We start from the raw sequence: 20,055 nt of genomic DNA, 5'->3' as shown, positions 1-20,055 counted from the left end.
GGTGCGTGGGGCGTGAGTGGCTCCGGTCTGCACTCAGACACTTAATGAGGACCCAGTGTGCCTCGGTCAGGTGCCATTGGCCAGGCTCCGGGCAGCGTCCACGTGCTCAGCCCCTCAGCCCAGTGGGGTGGGTTTCTAATTGAGATTTCCTCTCAATTATCTTCTCTGAGAAAAACAAATTGTCCTGACCCTGAATCGGGCCCACCCACCCATCCATCCGTCTGCTGGGGCTATTTTTAGCTCCTGATTCATCTCCTGTTAAGCCCGGATAATAGGCATCACCATGGTAACCTGGCTACGGTGGTGGTCTCCTCAGGGACAGAGAGGACACACCAGAGACGCACATTCTCCGTGAGCATTTGCTCCAGTTCTGGCCCAGCCGGGTCCCAGAGCTCGAGGGTACCGGGGAGTCTGGGGTTCCCGCTGGGTGAGGCCGAGGGCAGGTCCCAGCAGTCAGCAAGTGGGACTGGAAGAGGAGCACAGAGGCCCTGGGCAGCCTCTGACTGCAGGGCAGGGCCCATCTGGGGTCCTGGGGGAGGGAGGTACCTTCCAGGAGCTGTGGCTTTCAGGGCTGCAGCCATGCCGAGACCGCTGTGAGGAGCTTGCTTATTCCCTGAAGGTCCCAGCCCAGGTGGATGGCGAAGACCCCATCTCATAGACAAGAAAAGGCTTTGCCAAAGGTGTGGTAGTACACACTTACCCCAGCTGGAAGTGGAGGCAGAGTTCAAGGCCAGCCCAGGCAAAATTAACGAGACCCTATCTCAAAAATAAAAATACAAAACAGGGTTGGATTACAGGTTTGTGCCTAGAATCCTAGATTCTCAGGCTGAGATCTGAGGATTGTGGTTTGAAGCCAGCCCTGGTAGGAAAGCCTATGAGATTCATCTGTAACCACTAGAAAACCAGAAGTGGTGCTGTGGCTCAACGTGGTAGAACACTCGCATTGAGTGAAAAAGCTCAGAGTGTTGGGAAAGTGGAGGAGAGAGGAAGGAGAGGCTGGACGCCATCTCCACAGGTGAGGGCTGTTGGTTGAGACAGAGCAGCAGGGGCAGCTTCCCGCAGGCTTGGGTGCGAGGTGGGACAGGAGCTGGGCTTTGTGAGGTCTGAGCGGGGAGGCAGAGGTGAATGAAGCTGGGGGGGGCTTTTCTGTTAGGCCCACAATGGGATGTTACAGCGGCTTGGGGGGGCTGCCTGCCTGTGTCTGCACCGACACCCATCCTTGGAGGCAAGCCTGATCTCTGTATGCGCCTGAGAAGACAGGGTAGGAGTCAGTCCTTCAGAGAACCCAGGCCCGGAGTTCAAGCCCCACACCAACAAAAACAAATGTTTCTTTTTGTTGTTGGTGGTGGTCATGGGGCTTGAACTCCGGGCCTGGGTGCTGCCCCTCAGCTCTTCAGCTCAAGGCAAGCGCCACTTCCGTTTTTCTGATGGTTAATTGGAAATAAGAGTCTCACGGACTTTCCTGCCCAGGCTGGCTTTTATCCGTGATCCTAGATCTCAGCCTCCTGAGTAGCTAGGACGACAGGCGTGGGCCGCCGGCATGTGGCCTGTTACTCTTTTTTTAAAAAATGTGTTGTGGTAAAGTTGGCGTATGGAGGGTTAGACTGCTGTAAGTCCAGGAATGAGTACATTTCTGTTTGGACAATGTCCCCGTTCCCTTGCTCGCTCCCAGCTTTTCCTTCCTACAAGTGGTGTAGTTCATTTCCAACATAGTGTCCAGTGGGTTCCACAGCTGCATTTGTTCACCCTTTGTCCCTGTGAGACTCTTATCTCCAGTTCACCACCAAAGAAAGCCAGAAGTGGCACTGTGGATGGAGTGGTTGAGTACCAGCCTTGAGCACAAAAGCTCAGGGACAGTGCCTAGGCTCTGAGTTCAAGCCCCAGGACTGGTGTGCATGAGCATGTGCACGTGTGCACACGCATGTGCGTGCACACACACACATCAATGGAGGCTCAGGTGAGGGGCGATTTGCCTGGGTCACAGCTGGCGGCGGCAGGACTCGCACCACTTCCCAGTTCCTATTCTGGGGCTTTTATTGCACCAAGCGGCTTGTCGTCCCTGTGGGGTTCAGAGGGTCCCAGGGGTGCAGTCCAGACCGGGCAGGGGGTCCCAGGGGGGCACAGTCCAGACCTGGCAGGGGGTCCCGGGGGGCACAATCCATACTGGGCAGGGGGTCCCAGGGGGCGCAGTCCAGACCGGGCAGGGGGTCCCAGGGGCAGTCCAGACCGGGCAGAGGGCCCTGGGTCTCAGTCCAGACCCGGCAGAGGGCCCCGTGTCTCAGTCCAGACCCGGCAGAGGGCCCCGTGTCTCAGTCCAGACCGGGCAGGGGGTCCCAGGGGGCACAGTCCAGACCGGGCAGGGGGTCCCGGGTCTCAGTCCAGACCGGGCAGGGGGCCCCGGGTCTCAGTCCAGACCCGGCAGAGGGCCCCGTGTCTCAGTCCAGACCGGGCAAGGGGTCCCAGGGGGCGCAGTCCAGACTGGGCAGGGGGTCCCAGGGGGCACAATCCATACTGGGCAGGGGGTCCCAGGGGGCACAATCCATACTGGGCAGGGGGTCCAGGGGGTGCAGTCCATACTGGGCAGGGGGTCCCAGGGGGCGCAGTCCAGACCGGGCAGGGGGTCCCAGGGGGCACAATCCATACTGGGCAGGGGGTCCCAGGGGGCACAGTCCATACTGGGCAGGGGGTCCCAGGGGGCACAGTCCAGACCGGGCAGGGGGTCCCAGGGGGCACAGTCCCAGACCGGGCAGTCAGTATTTCTGCCCCAGTGTGTAAAGCTTTAGAGAAGACAACCCATCCTCAAGCCTTTTCCACTGAGCCCTGGCTCAGAGCATTGTGAGTGTTACACACACCTTGGAGAACTTTCCAGACAAGCAGAACTGGGAATCATAGAGCCACTTACACCCCAAAGCTGGACAAACGCTCCCGACGCTGCCCTAGCTTACTGTTGGAGTGAGCCCTCCTCCCAGGACTTGCGCAGGGAATGGACGCTGGACCACTGGTCTAGCGCTGAGCTAGCACTGGTCTGACGTCCTCTCAATCTGAGACTGAGCCTTTCTCCTTGTCAGCTACAGGGCAGTACGGCAGACTTGGGGTGCAATGTGACTTCAAAGAGCCAAAAAATGCCCAGCACTAGCTGGATGTGGTGGCCTGTGCCTGTAATCCCAGGTGCTTGGGGAGAACCGGTGGGGGATGGAGAGTTGGAAGCCAGTCTGGGCGTCACTGAGACTCGGAGACCCTACCTCAGAAACAAAATATAAACCAAAGAGCTGGAGATGTGGCTCCAGGGGAAGGGGGTTTGCCTAGCACACACAAGGCCTGGGTTCAGATCCCAGGAATCACTCCACCCCTCAAAGGCTAACACTGATGCTCTGCTCACACTGGCCCTGGGGGCTGGAGGCTACTGTCAAGCCAGGAGCCAGAGCAGCACTGGGAGAAGGGGCCAGCCCCTCCCTCCCCACGGAGCCCTCGGGGGACCCCAGGCCCTGGCCAGCTCAGGCAGCCCAGGGTGAGGAGACCTGCGGAGCACACTGAGCCTGTGGTTGAGCCTAAGCCCTGGCCCACATCTGTCCAACAGCTGCCCAAACTCAGGAGAGACCCCGAGCCAGACCTGCGCAGCCAGCCCAGCTCTGCCCCACAGGCACGGTGGCGTAGCAGGCCTGTTTCCTGGGCTCGGTGTGACCCATCACACACCCACCACGGCCGAGCCCTGCCTGAGTGGCTGCTCAGCACAGCACAGGGCTCAGTGGGTAAACTGTTAAAAGTGCCTGGCTTCCCTTTCACAGTGTCCGGAAGAGCCGGATGAAGCTCCACTCTTGGTATCTAACTATGCTGCTGCGGCGGCTGGCTGCGCCCCCAGAGCCACACACCCCAGGCTGCGATGCCATCCCTGAGGCCTGGCCCCCACCAGCCCTCCATCAGGCAGACGAGTGAGCAGGAGGAGGGCACCGCGATGCTGTCCCTGAGGCCTGGGCCGCGATGCCGTCCCTGAGGCCTGGCCCCCACCAGCCCTCCATCAGGCAGACGAGTGAGCGGGAGGAGGGCACCGCGGAGGCTGCTGGAGAGGAAGCGCAGGCAGGGAGGCTGTGACTAAGTGTTGGTAATTGGTGTGGGGGCGGCCGGCTGTCAGACTGCCCGGTCACCCCACAGCTGGCGCGGGTCTGTGGGCAGTCTGCATCCCTCACCATCCGCCCTCCTTTGTCCTGGGGGTCCTCGTGGCCCATCAGTGGCCCCCAGGGCCCCGGCCTGGGGTTTCTCCCTTGCTCCTCTCTCCCCTCCCCATCTTCTCTCTTACTTTCTCCCCCTCAGGATCATGCCGGGGCTGCTCCCATGGAGTGTTCCCTCTCTCCCAGTACTTAGGAGCTTGGTTTAAACCTCACAGTGTTGAACCCCCACAGCAGCCCTGCACCGTGGCCTGCTATGAGTACACTTCACAAATGGGGACTGAGCTCAGAAATGGAGCCATTTGGTTCAGCACGCCCAGCAGGGTCCTGAGCTAGACCTCATAGCCTGACACTCCGGCGGTCAGGATTAGAGCCTGTGGCCCTTCGATGTGTGGCACGCATGTACACATGGGCATGCTGTCTAGGTGCACACACGTACCTTGTGTACCTGGGAGTGTGTGCATGTATTGGAGTGTGTATGTGGGGGTGGATGTGTGCTCCCTGTGCAAGCATACATGTGTGTGCGTGCTAAGTATGTGTGTGCTCCTATGCATGTGCATGTGTGTGACATACTGGGGGAGCACACACATGTACTGTTTAGGTGTATGTCATGCACACACATGTACTGGGGAGTGTGTATATGTGTGTATGTGCATGCTGTCTAGGTTTGTGTATGTAAGCATACACACATGTGTGCATGTACCAGGGAGAGTGTGCATGTGTGCATTTGAGTGTGTGGTGGGGGATGTATGCTCCTTGTCCTCACTGCTCATGGAAGCCTTTTTGCAGCTCAGCAATACCAGGGGTTGGGCCAAGCCGTGGGTGTTTTGGTGGTAGACAGAGTGAGCTCTGCTCCACAGGGCTTAGGGCAGGGCCGGGTCCCACTCAGAGGACATGGAGGGAGGGAGGCCCAGGCGGCTGAGTCTGCCCTGGGGCAGCCTCACCCCAGCTTCATCCAGGCTCCTGGGCGAACGGGCAGAGGACCCCAAAGGTGTCAGCCGGAGGGGCCAGGACTCCTGCAGAAACAGCGGCTTTGGGCCGGGTAGGGTGCAGGCTCCCAGCCTTGGAGGAGAGTGGGCACGGGTCTGGCGGGTGCATTGAGACTCCTCCCAGCTGTGTCGCAGAGGCAATGCACTGGCAGACTCAGGCCGCCCCTGGAAGTCCCTGCTAGCTGCAGCGAGGAAGACCTGAGCGAGGGCTCGGTCTTGGTCCTGTTCAGCCCTTCTGTGCCCTGGGGCAGGTTTCTGTGCTTCTCTGTGCTCCTGGAGCCCAGGTCTCTTCACAGGGTGCCCGGAGCCTTGCCAGGCCTGAGCCTTCTACAGAAGCAGTCCTAGGTGTGTGTTCTTTTTTGCAGGCCCGTGGGACCGTGAGAGACTGCAGGCTGTTTGTCCTCTCCTTGGGCAGACCCACCTCCTTCCTCTGTACCCCGCACACTCAGTCCAATAAGCAGAGCTGTGTTTGATGTTTTCATGTTCAGTCTCACCAGGACTATACTCAGAGCTGCCTGCTAGCCCTGGGGCATAGATGGTGTAGTTTCTCAGGAGAACTGGTCACATGGGCCTTCCAGGGGCTGCCCCACCAGGACACTGGCTGGGTTTTGTCCTTTCGTCTCAGCCCTCTGGGCCGTGACAAGTTCCGGACTGACCTGCACTCCCCTCCTGGCTCCCCAGGTCCTGTGTGCATCTGGGGGCTCCTGCGGGAAGCCCCTGAGGTGTCACCACCACACCAGACGCATTCCTGGACCACTACATGCCCAGCCCAGAGCTGGGAACCCCTCTGCCCAGTGTGGGACCCCACCGTATGAGGTCCCGGAGGCCTGGACACCTCCTTGAGACACAGCATTCTGACATTTGTGTATATGTGTGCTGGTCCTGTGACTTGAACTCAGGGCTTAGCTGGTGCTCTATAACTTGAGCCAGGACTCCACCTCTGGATTTTTGCTGGTTAATTGAAGGTAAGAGTCTAGCAGAAAGCTGGGCACCTGTCATCCTAGCTACTCAGGAGGCTGAGATCTGAGGATGGCAATTCTAAGCCAGCCCAGGCAGAAAAGTCTGTGAGACTCTTATCTCCAATTAACCACCAAAAAATCCAGAAGTTAAAGTGTGGCTCAGGTGGTAGAGGGCTAGCCATGAGCAAAAAACCTAAGCAAGAGCCCAAGCCCCAAGCCCCAGTACTGATATAAAATAAAATGAAGAGAGGGAGAGGGAGAGGGAGAGGAAGAGGGAGGGGAAGTGAGCAAGAAGGAACAAAGGAAGGGAGGGAGGGAGGGAGGGAGGGAGGGAGACTTCCAAGCCATGTGTCAGGCTGCGTGCACTGGCTGACCTCCAGGCCCCTCTCACCCTGGACCTTGGCGTGTGGTCATCCTGGCCTCTCACCCTGGACCTTGGCGTGTGGTCATCCTGGCCTCTCCCCCTGGACCTTGGCGTGTGGTCATCCTGGCCTCTCCCCCTGGACCTTGGCGTGTGGTCATCCTGGCCTCTCCCCCTGGACCTTGGCGTGTGGTCATCCTGGCCTCTCCCCCTGGACCTTGGCGTGTGGTCATCCTGGCCTCTCCCCCTGGACCTTGGCGTGTGGTCATCCTGGCCTCTCCCCCTGGACCTTGGCGTGTGGTCATCCTGGCCTCTCCCCCTGGACCTTGGCGTGTGGTCATCCTGGCCTCTCAGCCCTGGACCTTGGCGTGTGGTCATCCTGGCCTCTCCCCCTGGACCTTGGCGTGTGGTCATCCTGGCCTCTCAGCCCTGGACCTTGGCGTGTGGTCATCCTGGCCTCTCCCCCTGGACCTTGGCGTGTGGTCATCCTGGCCTCTCAGCCCTGGACCTTGGCGTGTGGTCATCCTGGCCTCTCCCCCTGGACCTTGGCGTGTGGTCATCCTGGCCTCTCAGCCCTGGACCTTGGCGTGTGGTCATCCTGGCCTCTCAGCCCTGGACCTTGGCGTGTGGTCATCCTGGCCTCTCAGCCCTGGACCTTGGCGTGTGGTCATCCTGGCCTCTCACCCTGGACCTTGGCGTGTGGTCATCCTGGCCTCTCCCCCTGGACCTTGGCGTGTGGTCATGTCCTTCCGCTGGCCTCTCATCTGGACTGACGCAGCCTGTCAGGGAATGCGTCTGAATCCATGCTCAGGAAAACCAGCAGAACAGGCGCTTGTCCCGTTCGGCAGGCGCTTCCTTCCGCGGCATTCTTTTCCAGGTTGACCTCCCGTCTTTTCTCTGTGGCCCCCGGGGGCCTGGAGCCAGGCCACGGGCTGGCTTTGAGCATCTAGGCTGAGAGGGGGACACTCCAGCCACTGCTCAGGGGGCTCAGAGGGAGCTCAGCGCCCACCCCACCCTGGCCATCTGTAGCAGCTTGGGTGTTGCTTTCCTTATGGGCTGTGCTGGGGGTCAGGACTGGCCAGGGCACACTGCAGCCGCCAGGGCTGATTCTGTCCTGGGGACACAGCTGTCCACTCAGGGTGACGTAGGGCACGTCTGCTGGCTCTGTACTCGGTGGGAGCTGGGTTGACACTGGCCCCCTCCTTCCCTGGGGCAGCCCACCGGCTTGGGCCTCAGTTTCCTCCTATCAAATGGGTTCCTGACTGCCGGCTGTACCCTGTGGTCTTGACTCCTCCAGGCTGAGCTGTGCCCTGCAGGACAAAGGCCCCTCCCCGGCTCAGCCAAGGGCAGGGAGCAGGCCTGGGGCTCTGGTCCAGGGAGGGCTGAGTAGGGGCGATGCTGAGGGAAAACAGGGCCCATTTGCCCTACCACCCTGATGGAGCCCCCCCCCCCCCCAAGCTGCTCGGGAACAGAACGTGGTACCACTGCGCTTCCTCTTGGCACAAGCTGACGCGGGCTGGCTTTCTGCCAGTGCGGGCAGAAGTGTCCCCTGGAACACAGCAGATGGGCATGGGGGGCCTGGAGGGCCCCGTGATGCCCAGCATGGCCCCCTTTTCTCTCTGTGTGGGAGCCTGCCTTGGTAGACAGATGGCTGGGGTGAGAATCTCGGGGCGTCAGCCGCCCACATGATCGGTGCTCCCTTCCAGCCCTTCACTTTGGCTTCTCTGGGTGGCCCCCTAACCCCATCCAAGTGGGGGTCCCCCAGCCAAGTGGGGAACCCCAGTCAAGAGGAAGCCCCCAGCCAAGGGGGGGGGCCAGCTGGGGCTCTTTAGGCTTTGCCAGCAGCAAGTTGGCTTTTTTGTTGGTTTGCCTTTGGTCCAGCCCTGGGCCTGGACATGGCCTGAACTTTTGTTCTAGGCTAGTGCTCCATGACTTGGGCCACAGCTCCACAGGAGCTTTTTTTGGCAGCCAGTTGGAGATAGGATCACAAGGACTTTTTTGCCCCAGCTGGTTTCCAACCGTGACCTGCAGATCTCAGCCTCCTGAGAGCAACCTATTTTCTTTGGCCCTGGGAGAGAAGAAATGACCCTCGGGCCCTGAGGTAGGGTAAGATGTCTGCTCCAGGGAGCTTTGAACACGGGGCTTTGGGACTATAGCTGGGTAGGTGGGTGTTCGGAAGCTGGAGGGCATAGGGCGTCCGGGGATGCCCAAGGGGAAGGGTTGGAGGGCAGCAGCCCCAGGCCGGAGCTGAGCAGGACCTACAAGCGAGCAGCAAACTATTTTTATTGCCACACCAGGGAAGAAGCCGAGCATGGGTCCCAGACCAGGCCAGTGGGAGGAGGTGGCATGGGTTAGATGTGTCCACCTCTGGTCCAGGGGAAGTGGAGGCCGGAGTCTCTCATCTTGGTCTGGTAGACAGCGTTGAATTTCTCATTCTGCTCTGGAGTGAAGTGCTCCTGCCAGTCCCCCACTACACCTGCAGGGAGGGAGAGGGGCACTCAGGCCTCGGGAGAGGGGCCCTGGCTGCCCCGCGGATGCCACTCCCCACCAGGGTCCCGCAAGGAGAGAGCCACGGCCTTCTGTCCCCAGGGTACAGACTGGCTCCAGAAGAAGCCCACGTGCTCACCCTGGCACTGGGAAAACAGGGCTTTGCAGTGGCACCAGTAAGATGGGGTCACAGGACGCTAGTCCTCACGGGGAGAACGGGCAGCAGGACTCAGCCCAGGAGTGGGACAGGCAGGGAAGAGCCGCCCAGAGCCCCTGAGGGACGGTGCCCTGGCTGGGCCCAGCTGGTGCTGTACCCCCGTCCTTGGAATGTTGTGTGGCAGTCAGAGAAGGGATCACACTGCAGCTTCCTACCAGCCTCGGACACGGGGGGACTCCTGCCGGGCTCCTGAACCCAGACCTGTCCTGAGAACTTGACATGCCCAGCTGGAGGCAGGGACACCTGCAATCCCAGCACCGGAGAAGCGTGGGTTTGAAGCCAGCCTGCACTATGCGGCAAGATCTCGTCTCAAAACAAACAACAACCAAGCAAACTAGCCTGACATGCTGCAGGCCTGGAAACCTGTGCTGGGAGTTTTCAGTTCCTGGCACGGTGGAAGACAGGGTCACAGTTCCTACCCACAAGGGGAGTCCTTTTACCCATGGGTTCACTGGGGACAGCAGCGGCAACCACAGGGCAGGATTTCAGTTCATGCCGACGGAGTCAGAGACTGAACTGAGATGGCCCCAGGCAGCCCGCCGTCTTACAGGTGCTCGGGGAGTCAAAACTCTGTATAGCTACACCCTCCTCCAGCCCACGCCGCCTGAGCCCACTCCATTGAGGACTCTAGAACTCAGCGGGCCCCCGACTTCCCAAGAATGCAGCTGCTGTGGAGACCGAGACAAAGCTGCGCTTCATTTTGTTCTGAATTTATACAAGAACTAGTCTACGTTTCTCTGTATTGTCTGGGTCTGTGACAGCACTGGGGAAGGCTGCCGGGAGCCATGGAGCTCATCTCTTTATTGTGGTTGCTATAGAAATGGTTGGGTACTTTGTGTATACACTGTGGGTGTGCATGCACGTGCGCCCGCATGCATACTGGTCCTGGGGCTTGAACTCAGGGCCTGGGCGCTGTCTCTGAGATCTTTTGCTCTGTGTAGTTAGGATTACAGGTGTGAGCCATTGGCACCCAGCATCATGGTGTCTTTTTTGCTGTTGCCCTCCTTACTTTCCTCCTCTATAGACAGTTAGGCTGCTGATTCCTAAGGTGTGTGTGGCAGGGAGGTTCCAGGGCCTACAGGCATCCTTCCGGAAAGCGAGAAGGCCCTGGACAGTTCTCACTCTGCGGGCTGGATGCCGGCAGCTGCTCCCTGTGACCTGCAGTGATTCACAAAAGCCATTTTCCTGGGAGCAGCAAATGGATTTGGGGTTGCCTCCTAGAGGGGCTGGTGAGGTTGGGTTTGGAGGGCCTGAGAGCTGGCGAGAGGTCTGGGGCGGGTTTAATCTGAGGAAGATGGCCCTCAGCACAGCCGCTGCCTGGGGGCATGCCCTGATGCTGGCACTGCCCTCTGTGGTGCCCTTGCTAGGACACCTGTGCGGTCTGGAGAGATGAGAGGCCGGCAAGGGGGGCCGTGGATGGTAAACTGAGAGCTGTGGTCAACCTGGAGAGAGCAGAGGCGCTCGCGCCCCGGCGGCACCCCGCTGGTGCCCAGAGGGGCGGTGCTCCAGAGACCTAGAGGACAGGTACCTTTCCGCAGGAACTTGCCCCGGCTCTGGTCCATGATCTGCTTGGACACCAGGCTGTAGTTGACCACGCTGCTCTGGCTCATGAAGGAGAAGCTGCAGTGCTCCAGAACCAGCTCCTCCTCTGCCGGCCCCAGCGGCTGCTGCAGGAAGGCGCTTAGCTTCCGGATGGTGCTGCGAGGCTCCTGGAGCCGAGAGGAGACACGGGAAGGACACACATTTGCAACAGATGCTTAGGACCTGGAAAAAGTCAACCGAGTAATCACCAGTGTGAGCCACGATGCTCACCTCAGCGTGCTCTGTTACAGCAAGGGCTCGGAAGCAGCATCCGTACTCAACAAGAAAGGGGATTTATTTCACCTCTAGACACTCCAGAGACTATTGTGCCATTCTTAGAATGCACACACTAAGGTGCTAGCTGAAAAATAAAGAGTGCAAGATGTGCCCCGTGCGAGGCGAGCCCCACTCTGGAAGAGCAGAGGAGACCAAATACTCAAGAGGATGGGTGGATGGCGGGCAGATGGGTGAATGGATGGATGGGTGAGAGTGGACGGCAGGACACGGGTAAGTCAACGGAAAGGTACATAGGTAGATGACTAGTTATCTCAGGAGCCACGGAGGCACCGGGCCCCTGATAGCTGACGGGACGGCAGAGGTCACAGCGCAGTGGACAAGGGAGCCCAGGAACCCCAAGAGCCCTAAGAACGACTCTCCTTGATGCTCAGAGCTGTGGTCCATTCTGGGTGTAATGCTGTTCCTGGGCTCCCCCTGGCTCCCCAGGCAGACCCTGGCACTGTCTCTACACAGAAAGAGACCCCAAAGACACCTGGCTGGTCGCCTCTTGGTTTTCACTCAACCACGCGTATCTTCCGAGGAACTCCACACACCAGGCAGTACTTAGGAGCAGGGACACACCGTGACGGTCCCAGGGACCCGGGGAAACCGCACTGCGGTGGCCCATGTGAGACTCTGGGCATCTGCTGGGGCCGGCACCAGCCTTCACCCCAAAGGGCTGCCAACGAAGTCTGGGGCACGGCGCAAGCAGCAGAAAGTGGGAGTACCACTGTGGATGTCAGCTTGTTATTCTGAGCTGAAATCTTGCTGTTTACACATGATATTGGAACAGTGCAGAGAACTCAAGGTTCTGAGCAATACGCGTACAATTTGGTGGCTGTGCCAGTGTGGGCTGCGTAACTGGAAGGCCTGTCTGTCCCCAGACAGAGGGACACTGGCAGGAGGAACAAATAGATGGAAGTTATTAAGGCAATAAAAATGTTTATAGGAGCTTATTTAAGTTAGTAAATGGAACCAAATGTGAATCAAACCTCTGTGCGTGTGTTCATACACATTTTAAAGTGCACACGTTAAAAAAAGGTAAAATGAGTCAGGCACTGGTGGCTCACGCCTGTCATCCTAGCTACTCAGGAGGCTGAGATCTGAGGACCACAGTTCAAAGCCAGCCTGGGCAGGAAAGTCCGTGAGACCCTTATCTCTAATAAACCACTAGAAAACCGGAAGTGGCGCTGTGGCTCAAGCTGTAGAGCGTTTGCCTTGAGCTGAAGAGCACAGGGACAGCGCCCAGGCCCAGAGTTCAAGCCCCACAACTGACCCCCCCCCCAAAAAAAAGGTAAAATGCACACAAAAGCCATGCTCAAAACTATGGACAAATCTCATAATGGATTAGTTTTGGAGAGTTGCAGACAGGAGACTGTGTCTGAAGCCACAGAAGCCACAGTTCCAAAGAGCCCGGTGGGCAGCCTTGTCCCGGGAACCGGAGCTTCCCAGGATTCTTCAGGGGCTCTGGGGACCCCAGGTTTTGCCTGGGGGAGCACAGGTGGTTTTGAGGCTTCCTGGAAGAGGTGCTCACCTGGTGCAGCTCCTCGTAGGTGATGAGAAGCATATTCAGGTCCCGCTGGAGACCCAGCCAGCCTTTCACATGGTCAAACCAGGAGCCAAAGAAGCCTGCCAAGGAGACGGGAAGGTGTGGCCAGGCCCCAGCCCCAGCGGCAGGGCTCACAAGCCTCAGGGAGCCTCAGGGCTGGAACAGTCAGGTGACAAGGGGGTGGGGTCAGACTCAGTCCCTGAACCCTCACCTGTGCCCTTGAGAAACTCATCCAGGAACTCCTCGAAGGAGCTGGGGTCTGGCAGGAAGTTGGCGACTCGGTGGAAGTGGTAGAAGGAGACAAGCACATCCTTGGGGTTCCGAGCCACGTACACCACCTGGCGGGCAGGGCAGCAGCCTGAGTCCTGCCGCGGGCCTCAGGGCCCTGCGGGAAGCTCATGCGTGAGTCACCTGATAGCAGAAGGCACTAGTGCGGGGAAGCCTGGGCCAAGCCTGGCCTGCCAACCGTGCCAACCCTGCCAAGGGTGGGGACCAGCAGGCTGGGCCCTGGGCTGCATTGGGCACATTTCACTAGAGGCAAGAACACAGCCTTTGCTCTAAGCGGCTGGCTTCTGGCAGCGGCAGCAGGCCCGGCTGAGCTCCACAAAGCAACCCTGTAACTAGTGCTCTTGTTTCTTCAGGTTCTGACCAGCCGAGAGTGATCACACCCGCACGGGGGACCTGTCAGGATCCATGCAAACCATGGTGAGGCTGGGAGGGCAGGCCTCTCTGGAGGCCAGTGCAGTTTCTTCACCTCCTCGAGGCCAGAGGGTGAGTCCAGCCTTTGCCCCCCCCCCAACCATGACTGACCCCTGATTCACCTGGTCAGCTCGTCCGGCTTGCCTCACAGCACCCCGGCGTGGCAGAAAACAAAAAACAAAGGGAGCAGGGCGCCAGCGGCTCATGCCTGTCATCCCAGATACTCAGAAGGCTGAGAGCTGAGGCTCCAGGTTCAAACCCCGCCTGGGCAGGAAAGTCCTTGAGACGCTTATCTCCAATGAGCCACCAAAATGTGGGTGGTGGCTCGAGTGGTAGAGCGCTCATCCTAAGCAGAAGAACTCAGGGGCAGTGCCCAGGCCCTGAATTCAAGCCTAGAACCTGCACACAAAAGAAAAAGGTTCCTCCTTCCTAGACCTGCCTGGGCCGGCTTAGGCTGCTGCTGGCTGGAATTTCTGCCCATCTGTGTTCCGGGTCCCTCTCCCAGGGCAGTGGGGTGAAGTGAACCCCACCCCAAGGACCTTCTTGCTCTAGAGAGCCTATCCCCAGGCCTCGGCTTTGACTATGGGGTGCGGGGGGGGGGGGCAGTCCCTTACCCGGGCCTTGGACCTCATCAGAGCTGGGGCCAGGGCTGTGGCATGGAGGTGGGTGGTGAGCAGGCGGGGTCGGGTGGGCTCCAGCTGGCTGAGGAGATGGCTGAAGGAGACTTGCTCCATCCAGGGCGCGCGGCTCCAGTTGGGAAGGTGGAGGATGGGCCACAGGTGGCCCTCACAGAAGATCAGACTCAGCACCTGCTGCACCCATGTAGTCCCTGCACGGCGAGAGGCATGAGAGCTGACAGAGGGGGCAAGCAGCAGGAGGAGGGCAACCCAGGCCCTGGGAGCATCTCCACCGGTGTCACGCATGGCTGCCTTCCACACACAGCACCGGCCCAGGCCGGCCTCACACCTGGCCGCACCGTAACCATGAGGTTCCGGCAATATTTTCCTCTTTCCTGCCTGACATCATATCAGAATGGCCTTCTTGCCTGGCACTGGCACTCCTGCTGGTTATCCTAGCTACTCAGGAGGCTGAGATCTGAGGATCACAGTTCAAAGCCAGCCTGGCAGGAAAGGCCGTGAGACACTTATTTCCAGTTATCCACAGAAAACTGGAAGTGGGACTGTGGCTCCAAGTGGAAGAGCGCTCGCCTTGAGCAAAAGAGCTGAGGGACAGCGCCCAGGCCCAGAGCTCAAGCCCCACAATGCACAGAAACAAACAACAAAACAGAATAGCCTCCTTTGCCATCTATGCCCTCCCAACATCTGTGTGGGTGCACCTGGCATTTTCTAAGGCGATCGGGGCTTTCTCTTTCTGCTTTGCGTGGCTGGGTAAGTGCTCTCAGAGCCCTGTCCCCGTCCCTCCTCTTTCCTTTGGCGGTAGGACCACCTGCTCACGCCAACTCAGGCTGCTGCTGCTCACAGTGCCCCAGACTCCTCACCACCCCCCGCCAGCTCCAACACTGCGTCCACATTTCTAGACATTTGCTATAGCAGCAGCTCCATTTTCCAGCACCAATGTCTGTTTTATAACCCCAGCAGATTGTTTAAACTGTTTTGGGCTGGGGACTTAGGGCACTTGTCCTACCATTGTGCAGCCCTAGGTTGATCCCCAGTACAGAAAAAAGAAAAGGAGAAAGAGGAAGAAGAGGAGGAGGAAAGGGAGGGAGGGAGGGAGGGAGGGAGAAGACATGCATAATAGGAAGAACCCAGTCTCAAGGCTGACAGAGACGGGACGGTGGGAGGGAGCATAGGCCCACAGGACAACAGGCCTCCACCTGTGAGGACGGGCCCTGGGCAGATGGAGAGGACGCTTTGTCCTCAGACAGGATGATTTGGAAAGAGAATAAGTAAATTGGTTCCCACATTAATTTGTAAATCAAATGCAATCCTAATAAAAATGCCAAGTCTCTTTTTGGAATTAGACAAGTTGATATTGAAGTTACACAAAAACAGGGCTGGGAAGGTGGCTCAGTGGTAGAGTGCTTGCCTTGCATGCCTGAGGCCCTGGGTTCGATTCCTCAGCACCACATAAGCAGAAAAAGCTGGAAGTGGCGCTGTGGCTCACGTGGTAGAGCAGGAGCTTTGAGCTGAAGAGCTGAGGGACAGCGCCCAGGCCCAGAGTTCAAGCCCCATGACTGACAAAAAACACAAAAAAACCCACACAGCAGCCAGGCCTCTGGGGCCTTGGGACAGAGCAGGGAGCTGGTGTGGGAAGCGTGTGGCCTTGCACAGGAAGTCTGCCACAGACAAGGTGGTGTGCCGATGGTCTGGCTTCCGGCTTCTCTGGGCAACAAAGCAGCCGTTTGGAAAAGGTGATATTACCTCACACTACATAGGTCAGGAACTCTGAAAGTGACCATTGCAGCCATGCAGGAATAAAAAATGGTCAAATTCCTTTGTAACTTGTTCTTAACTACAAGTCAAAATATTCTTGACCCTCCTCAGAGCAACGCAGATGTTGGAGGCTGGTACCCAGGGCAGTGGTGCCAAGAGGGTGGGGCTTCTCGAGGTGGGCCTAGAGCTGGCGGCACAGCTCAGGCTGCAGAGCACTTGAGGCCCTGAGTTCGATGTCAGTGTGGAGGGAGCGAGAAAAGCAGTGGGACTAGATGAAGGGCTTTAGGCCAGTGGGGAAATGTCCACCCAGGAGCAGTGGGCCCAGTGTCTTCCTCCTCTCTCTTTATTTATACTTACTATCTTTTAATGGTTGTTGTACAAAGGCCTTTCAGTTCAACGTGGCCTCTCCTATTTTGTTTTTGTGGTCGTGCTGGAGACGGAACGCAGGGCCTTGTACAAGTTAGCTGAGTGCTCTACCACAAAGCTATGCCCCTTCCCTTCCTCCTCCTCGCTTCCAGGATCAAACAATTCACAGGTAGATTGAACCCTGGAAATCTCACCCTGTCCATCTTGAGCCAAACCCTCCAGACATAATGTGCCCCCACAGCCCAGAGTGAAGCTGATGGGTTAGGGATGGGAGCCTACAAAATCAACCTTTTCCTCCTTAAAAGCAGATTGGTCAGGTATTTTCTGAGTGACAGAAAGCTAGCATGCTCACGGGCCAAAAGCTGGTCAGTGTGGGGGTTAGCAGCCTCAGGAAGTGGCGGGGGGTACAGGGGTGACGGGAACACCGCTGCGCCCTCCCGAGGGACAAGTGGCTGCCCACATGTCAGGCCCCTCGCTCCTTGCGGACGGACATCTTCCTGCAGCTCTGCACACAGCGGCCGTGGTTCCCGAGCCCTGGCAGAGCTCGACTTCCAAAGGAACCTTTAACTGCGTCTCCGGCTTCTGGGCCAGGCTCCGCGTAGCCTCTCTACCCTCCCACTCTGGCCTCCTCCTCCTCCCGAAGATCACAGGGCTGCCTGATAATCCAGGATGATCTTCATCTCAAGCCTCAAAGTCCGTGTGAGCTCACAAGCCATGTGCTCAGACCGCATGCACTCTTGGAGCCATTACGCAGCCAAGCACAAGCAGGGATCGGAGAGAGGTTGGGGTGACCTGGGTTTGCAAAGACAGAGTCAGATGCAGCAACAAGAGCCGAGAGGCTCCCAGCAGAGAAGAGCTCCCCGGAGGCAGCAGGGAGCAGATGGCGGGAACGTCCCATCCTGGTAGTGAGGAGGTGCTCCAGAAGCCCCCTCTCTCTTCTCTGCACTGCTGGGGAGGGATCCCAGGCCAGGTGAGCACTGCATGGAGCCAGGCATGCCTGCGCGCCTTCAGGGATGAAGGGCCTCTGGCTGTGGCCACGGGCAGCCCTGAGCATGGCAGCTGATGCCCAGTCTCCTCTAGTGGGGTCAGCCTTGGATGTGTCAGAGGTCATAAACCCGTGTCAGTGGGGGAAGGGAGGACCCAGGACCCCGTGCTTGGTGTGTTCAGCTTCCTGGAGGCCACGGGCAGGGAAACCCCACTTCCTGTCAAATCTGACAGGAGTCACCAGGGACCCACTGTCTCCCACCCATCCCTGTCCTCCCTGCCCTGTTCCCTCTGGTCCAGCTCCCTGCGGGCAGCCAGCGCCCACCCTAGGACTGGTGTGTGTTACCAGGCCCACCCCGGCGAGCCCCTCTCGAGGGGCTGCTCTGGCAGGCTCTGTGCACACAGCCCCGAGGGGGACTCCCTTTAAATGCCAGGCGCCCAGGACCTGGCTTCCCGGCCGTTCCCAGCCCACCTCTTTCTCCGGCAGGAAGCAGGAGGAGTGGGGAAGCCTGGAGGGAGGGGCCAGGCCCAGGGAGCAGGGTGAGAGGAGGCCTGGCCAGCGGGATGGGGAAGGGCGGGCACTGGGACTGGTAGAGGTGGAAGAGGGCTCTCCTGCCCCCCAGGGGCCAGGCCCAGTGCTCTGGGTACGGGAGGTCCCAGGCCAGCATGTCACAGGCGATAGAATTATCCCTGCCTCCAGGGCAAGGCCTGCTCCTGACCCCGCCCTGCTGGGGTGGGGTGGGGGTGCTGTCCCATGGGAGCTTAAGTAGCTGGGGCCTCCACCTTTCCCCTGGGGTCCCAGCTCACTCTGTGGGGACCCGCACCCTGGGCTCCTGTCCTTTCTGGGTTCTGGAGGGACTGGCTGACCACACAGGGTCCTTGGGCCATCCTGTGGGCTGAGGCCTGGCCGTCCTCTGGGGAAGGAACGCAGCACCGGCAGCCCGGGTGCTGCTCGGGGGAGGCCCAGGCCTCAGGTGTGGCTGACTGGATCTGAGGACCCCTGCAATCCCTGCACCCACCCGCACCCTCCCTGCCTGCTCACACGGTCCAGAGAGGCCACCGGAGCCTGTGGGGGCCAGCTGAGGGGAGGGGATGGCCATGGAGCGGGCCCTGGGGGGCCGCCTGCCCAGGAACGTGGCCTTGGGCTTGTCCCAGTTCCCAGGAGGTGGGACCCTCCCCAGAAGGGACAAGGGAGTGGGCAGAGGAGGGCAGCGATGTGGCTGTCTATAGGGACCTCGGCTTCTCACCTGACTTGGGGAAGGTCACCAGGAGGACGTCTGTGTCCTGGAACTGGAAGGAGCAGGCTGTCCGCAGGGACTCGGGCGTGTGCATGAAGCCTGGCAAGCGGACACCGTTGAAGACCTCCACGGTGTCCATGCGCTCACCCATGCCGGTGCCGGTGCGTCCTGCGGGCAAGCGGCCCCTGAGCCACAGGGCCAGGCTGGCCTGGCGGGTGTGGGCCTGCCACCGCTCCCAGCACTGATATCCTTGTGCGTCTACACCATGCTTGTCTTCTGTGCCCCGGGCCCATCCTAACAACGGGGTAGGTTTCCTACCAGCTGCCCTGGCAAAGGCCCACAGCCAGCCAGACGCCGGTGGCTCACACCTGTAATCCTAACTACCTGGGAGGCTGAGATCTGAGGATTGTGGTTTGAAGCCAGCCTGGACAGCAAAGTCCATGAGACTCTTATCTCCAATTAATCACAGAAAAAGCCCAAGTGGAGCTGTAGCTCAAGTGGTAGAGCACTAGCCTTGAGCAAAAAGAAGCTCAGGGACAGCCCAGGCCCAGAGTTCAAGCCCCCCCAAACCCCAAAAGCCCACAGTTGTTCAGGTTTGGGTGCTAGCGCTGACATCCTGGGAGGCAGCCTCTGCCCTGTTTCCAAGGCCAGGAGCCGGGCTCATCCACAGAATTGTCACCTGCTCTCTGCCGTTTGCAAGGCCACAGCCATCTCTGGTGAGCGCAGAGATGGTGAGCCATCTCTGTACATCCCACTGGGCCCCGGAGCCCCACAGCAGAGGCGGGAGAGTGGCAGGCTTGCTAACTGCCTGGAGACCCCTCTGGCTGAGCAGAAACCTTTGCCACAACCCCTTGTGCCTCCCTGCAGGGGAGGCTAGCAGGAACTCCTGGGCTAGCAGGAATGCCGGTAGAGCTGTGGCCTGGCTCTGGAGCGGGCCCTGGCATCTGCCCCACCCCTGTGTCCCTTTCTGATCAACTCTCAACTCACCACAAGGTCCTTCTCCGGGAGCCCCGCTGCCCACACCCAGCCCAAAAACGTGGCTCACCCTCCACTTGGGCGGTTCCAAGGCAGCTCCACCCGAGAGCGGGGGCGGGCCGGAGGCCTGCAGTGGGGGCGGGGTGGGAGGGCCCCTCCCTGTGCCCCGCCCCCACGGGCGGGGGTGGGGTGGCAGGGCAGGGAGCCCTGGGATGGAGGGCATCTTTGAGCCAGCCCAGTGGAGGCTGCTGGATTTCCGAAAGCTCAGAATGGTTTTCTGTTACTTTTTATGCTGCTTGCTCAGGGCAGAGGGAGGAGGCGGCAGCCAAGGCTGAGGCCGAGAGGAGGAGTTCTGGACCCTTCCGGTGTTGCTCTCAGCACCAAGGCCCAAGGCCGTCATCTTTGTCACCTAGAGCCACGGTTTTCCCATGATTTTAAAAGGCTTTCTGTATCAGTCCTGATCACACAGTAGAAAGGGATTTGGACACGGAATGAAGCCGGCTCAGAAGACTTCCCTCTCCTTCCCGCTGGCAACCCGCAACAGAGCAGTGGTTTTGATGACAAACACAAAAGTGTCTTATTTCTCGCCATGTTATGCACAAAGGACAATGTCCTGAGGAGTTTTGCAAAACAGAGTATTTTTAAAGTAGCTTGTAATCCTCGTTGAACAGGAGGGTAAGATCTGAGAGCTGCAGTTCAAAGCCAGCCCCAGTGGAAAGGTCTGAGAGGCCTTATTTCCAGTTAATCAACAGAAGCTAGGTAGAGGTGTGGCTTCAGAGGCCAGCCGTAGGGAAAAAGTAAATGAGAGTGTGTGGCCT

The 20,055-nt window shown here is 59.1% G+C and overlaps 1 protein-coding gene across 1 annotated transcript; it reads right to left on the bottom strand.

Annotated features, from left to right (window-relative positions):
- Positions 1-8,777: 8,777 nt before the first annotated feature.
- LOC122127930 (sulfotransferase 2B1-like) lies at positions 8,778-19,303 on the bottom strand. Its single transcript, XM_042702233.1, has 7 exons — positions 19,250-19,303; positions 18,272-18,430; positions 13,896-14,110; positions 12,794-12,920; positions 12,568-12,662; positions 10,705-10,885; positions 8,778-8,948 (listed from the first exon to the last, which is right to left on the bottom strand). Exons 2-7 carry the CDS (start codon positions 18,411-18,413, stop codon positions 8,824-8,826), a joined length of 885 nt encoding a protein of 294 aa, XP_042558167.1. The 5' UTR covers positions 18,414-18,430; positions 19,250-19,303; the 3' UTR covers positions 8,778-8,823.
- Positions 19,304-20,055: the final 752 nt, after the last annotated feature.

Source organism: Dipodomys spectabilis, unplaced genomic scaffold, assembly GCF_019054845.1.
Source record: "Dipodomys spectabilis isolate Male_0828 unplaced genomic scaffold, ASM1905484v1 ptg000318l, whole genome shotgun sequence".
Taxonomy (NCBI): Eukaryota; Metazoa; Chordata; class Mammalia; order Rodentia; family Heteromyidae; genus Dipodomys; species Dipodomys spectabilis.
Note: the sequence above shows the minus strand (reverse complement) of the source record. Positions and strands in the feature narration are given on the sequence as shown.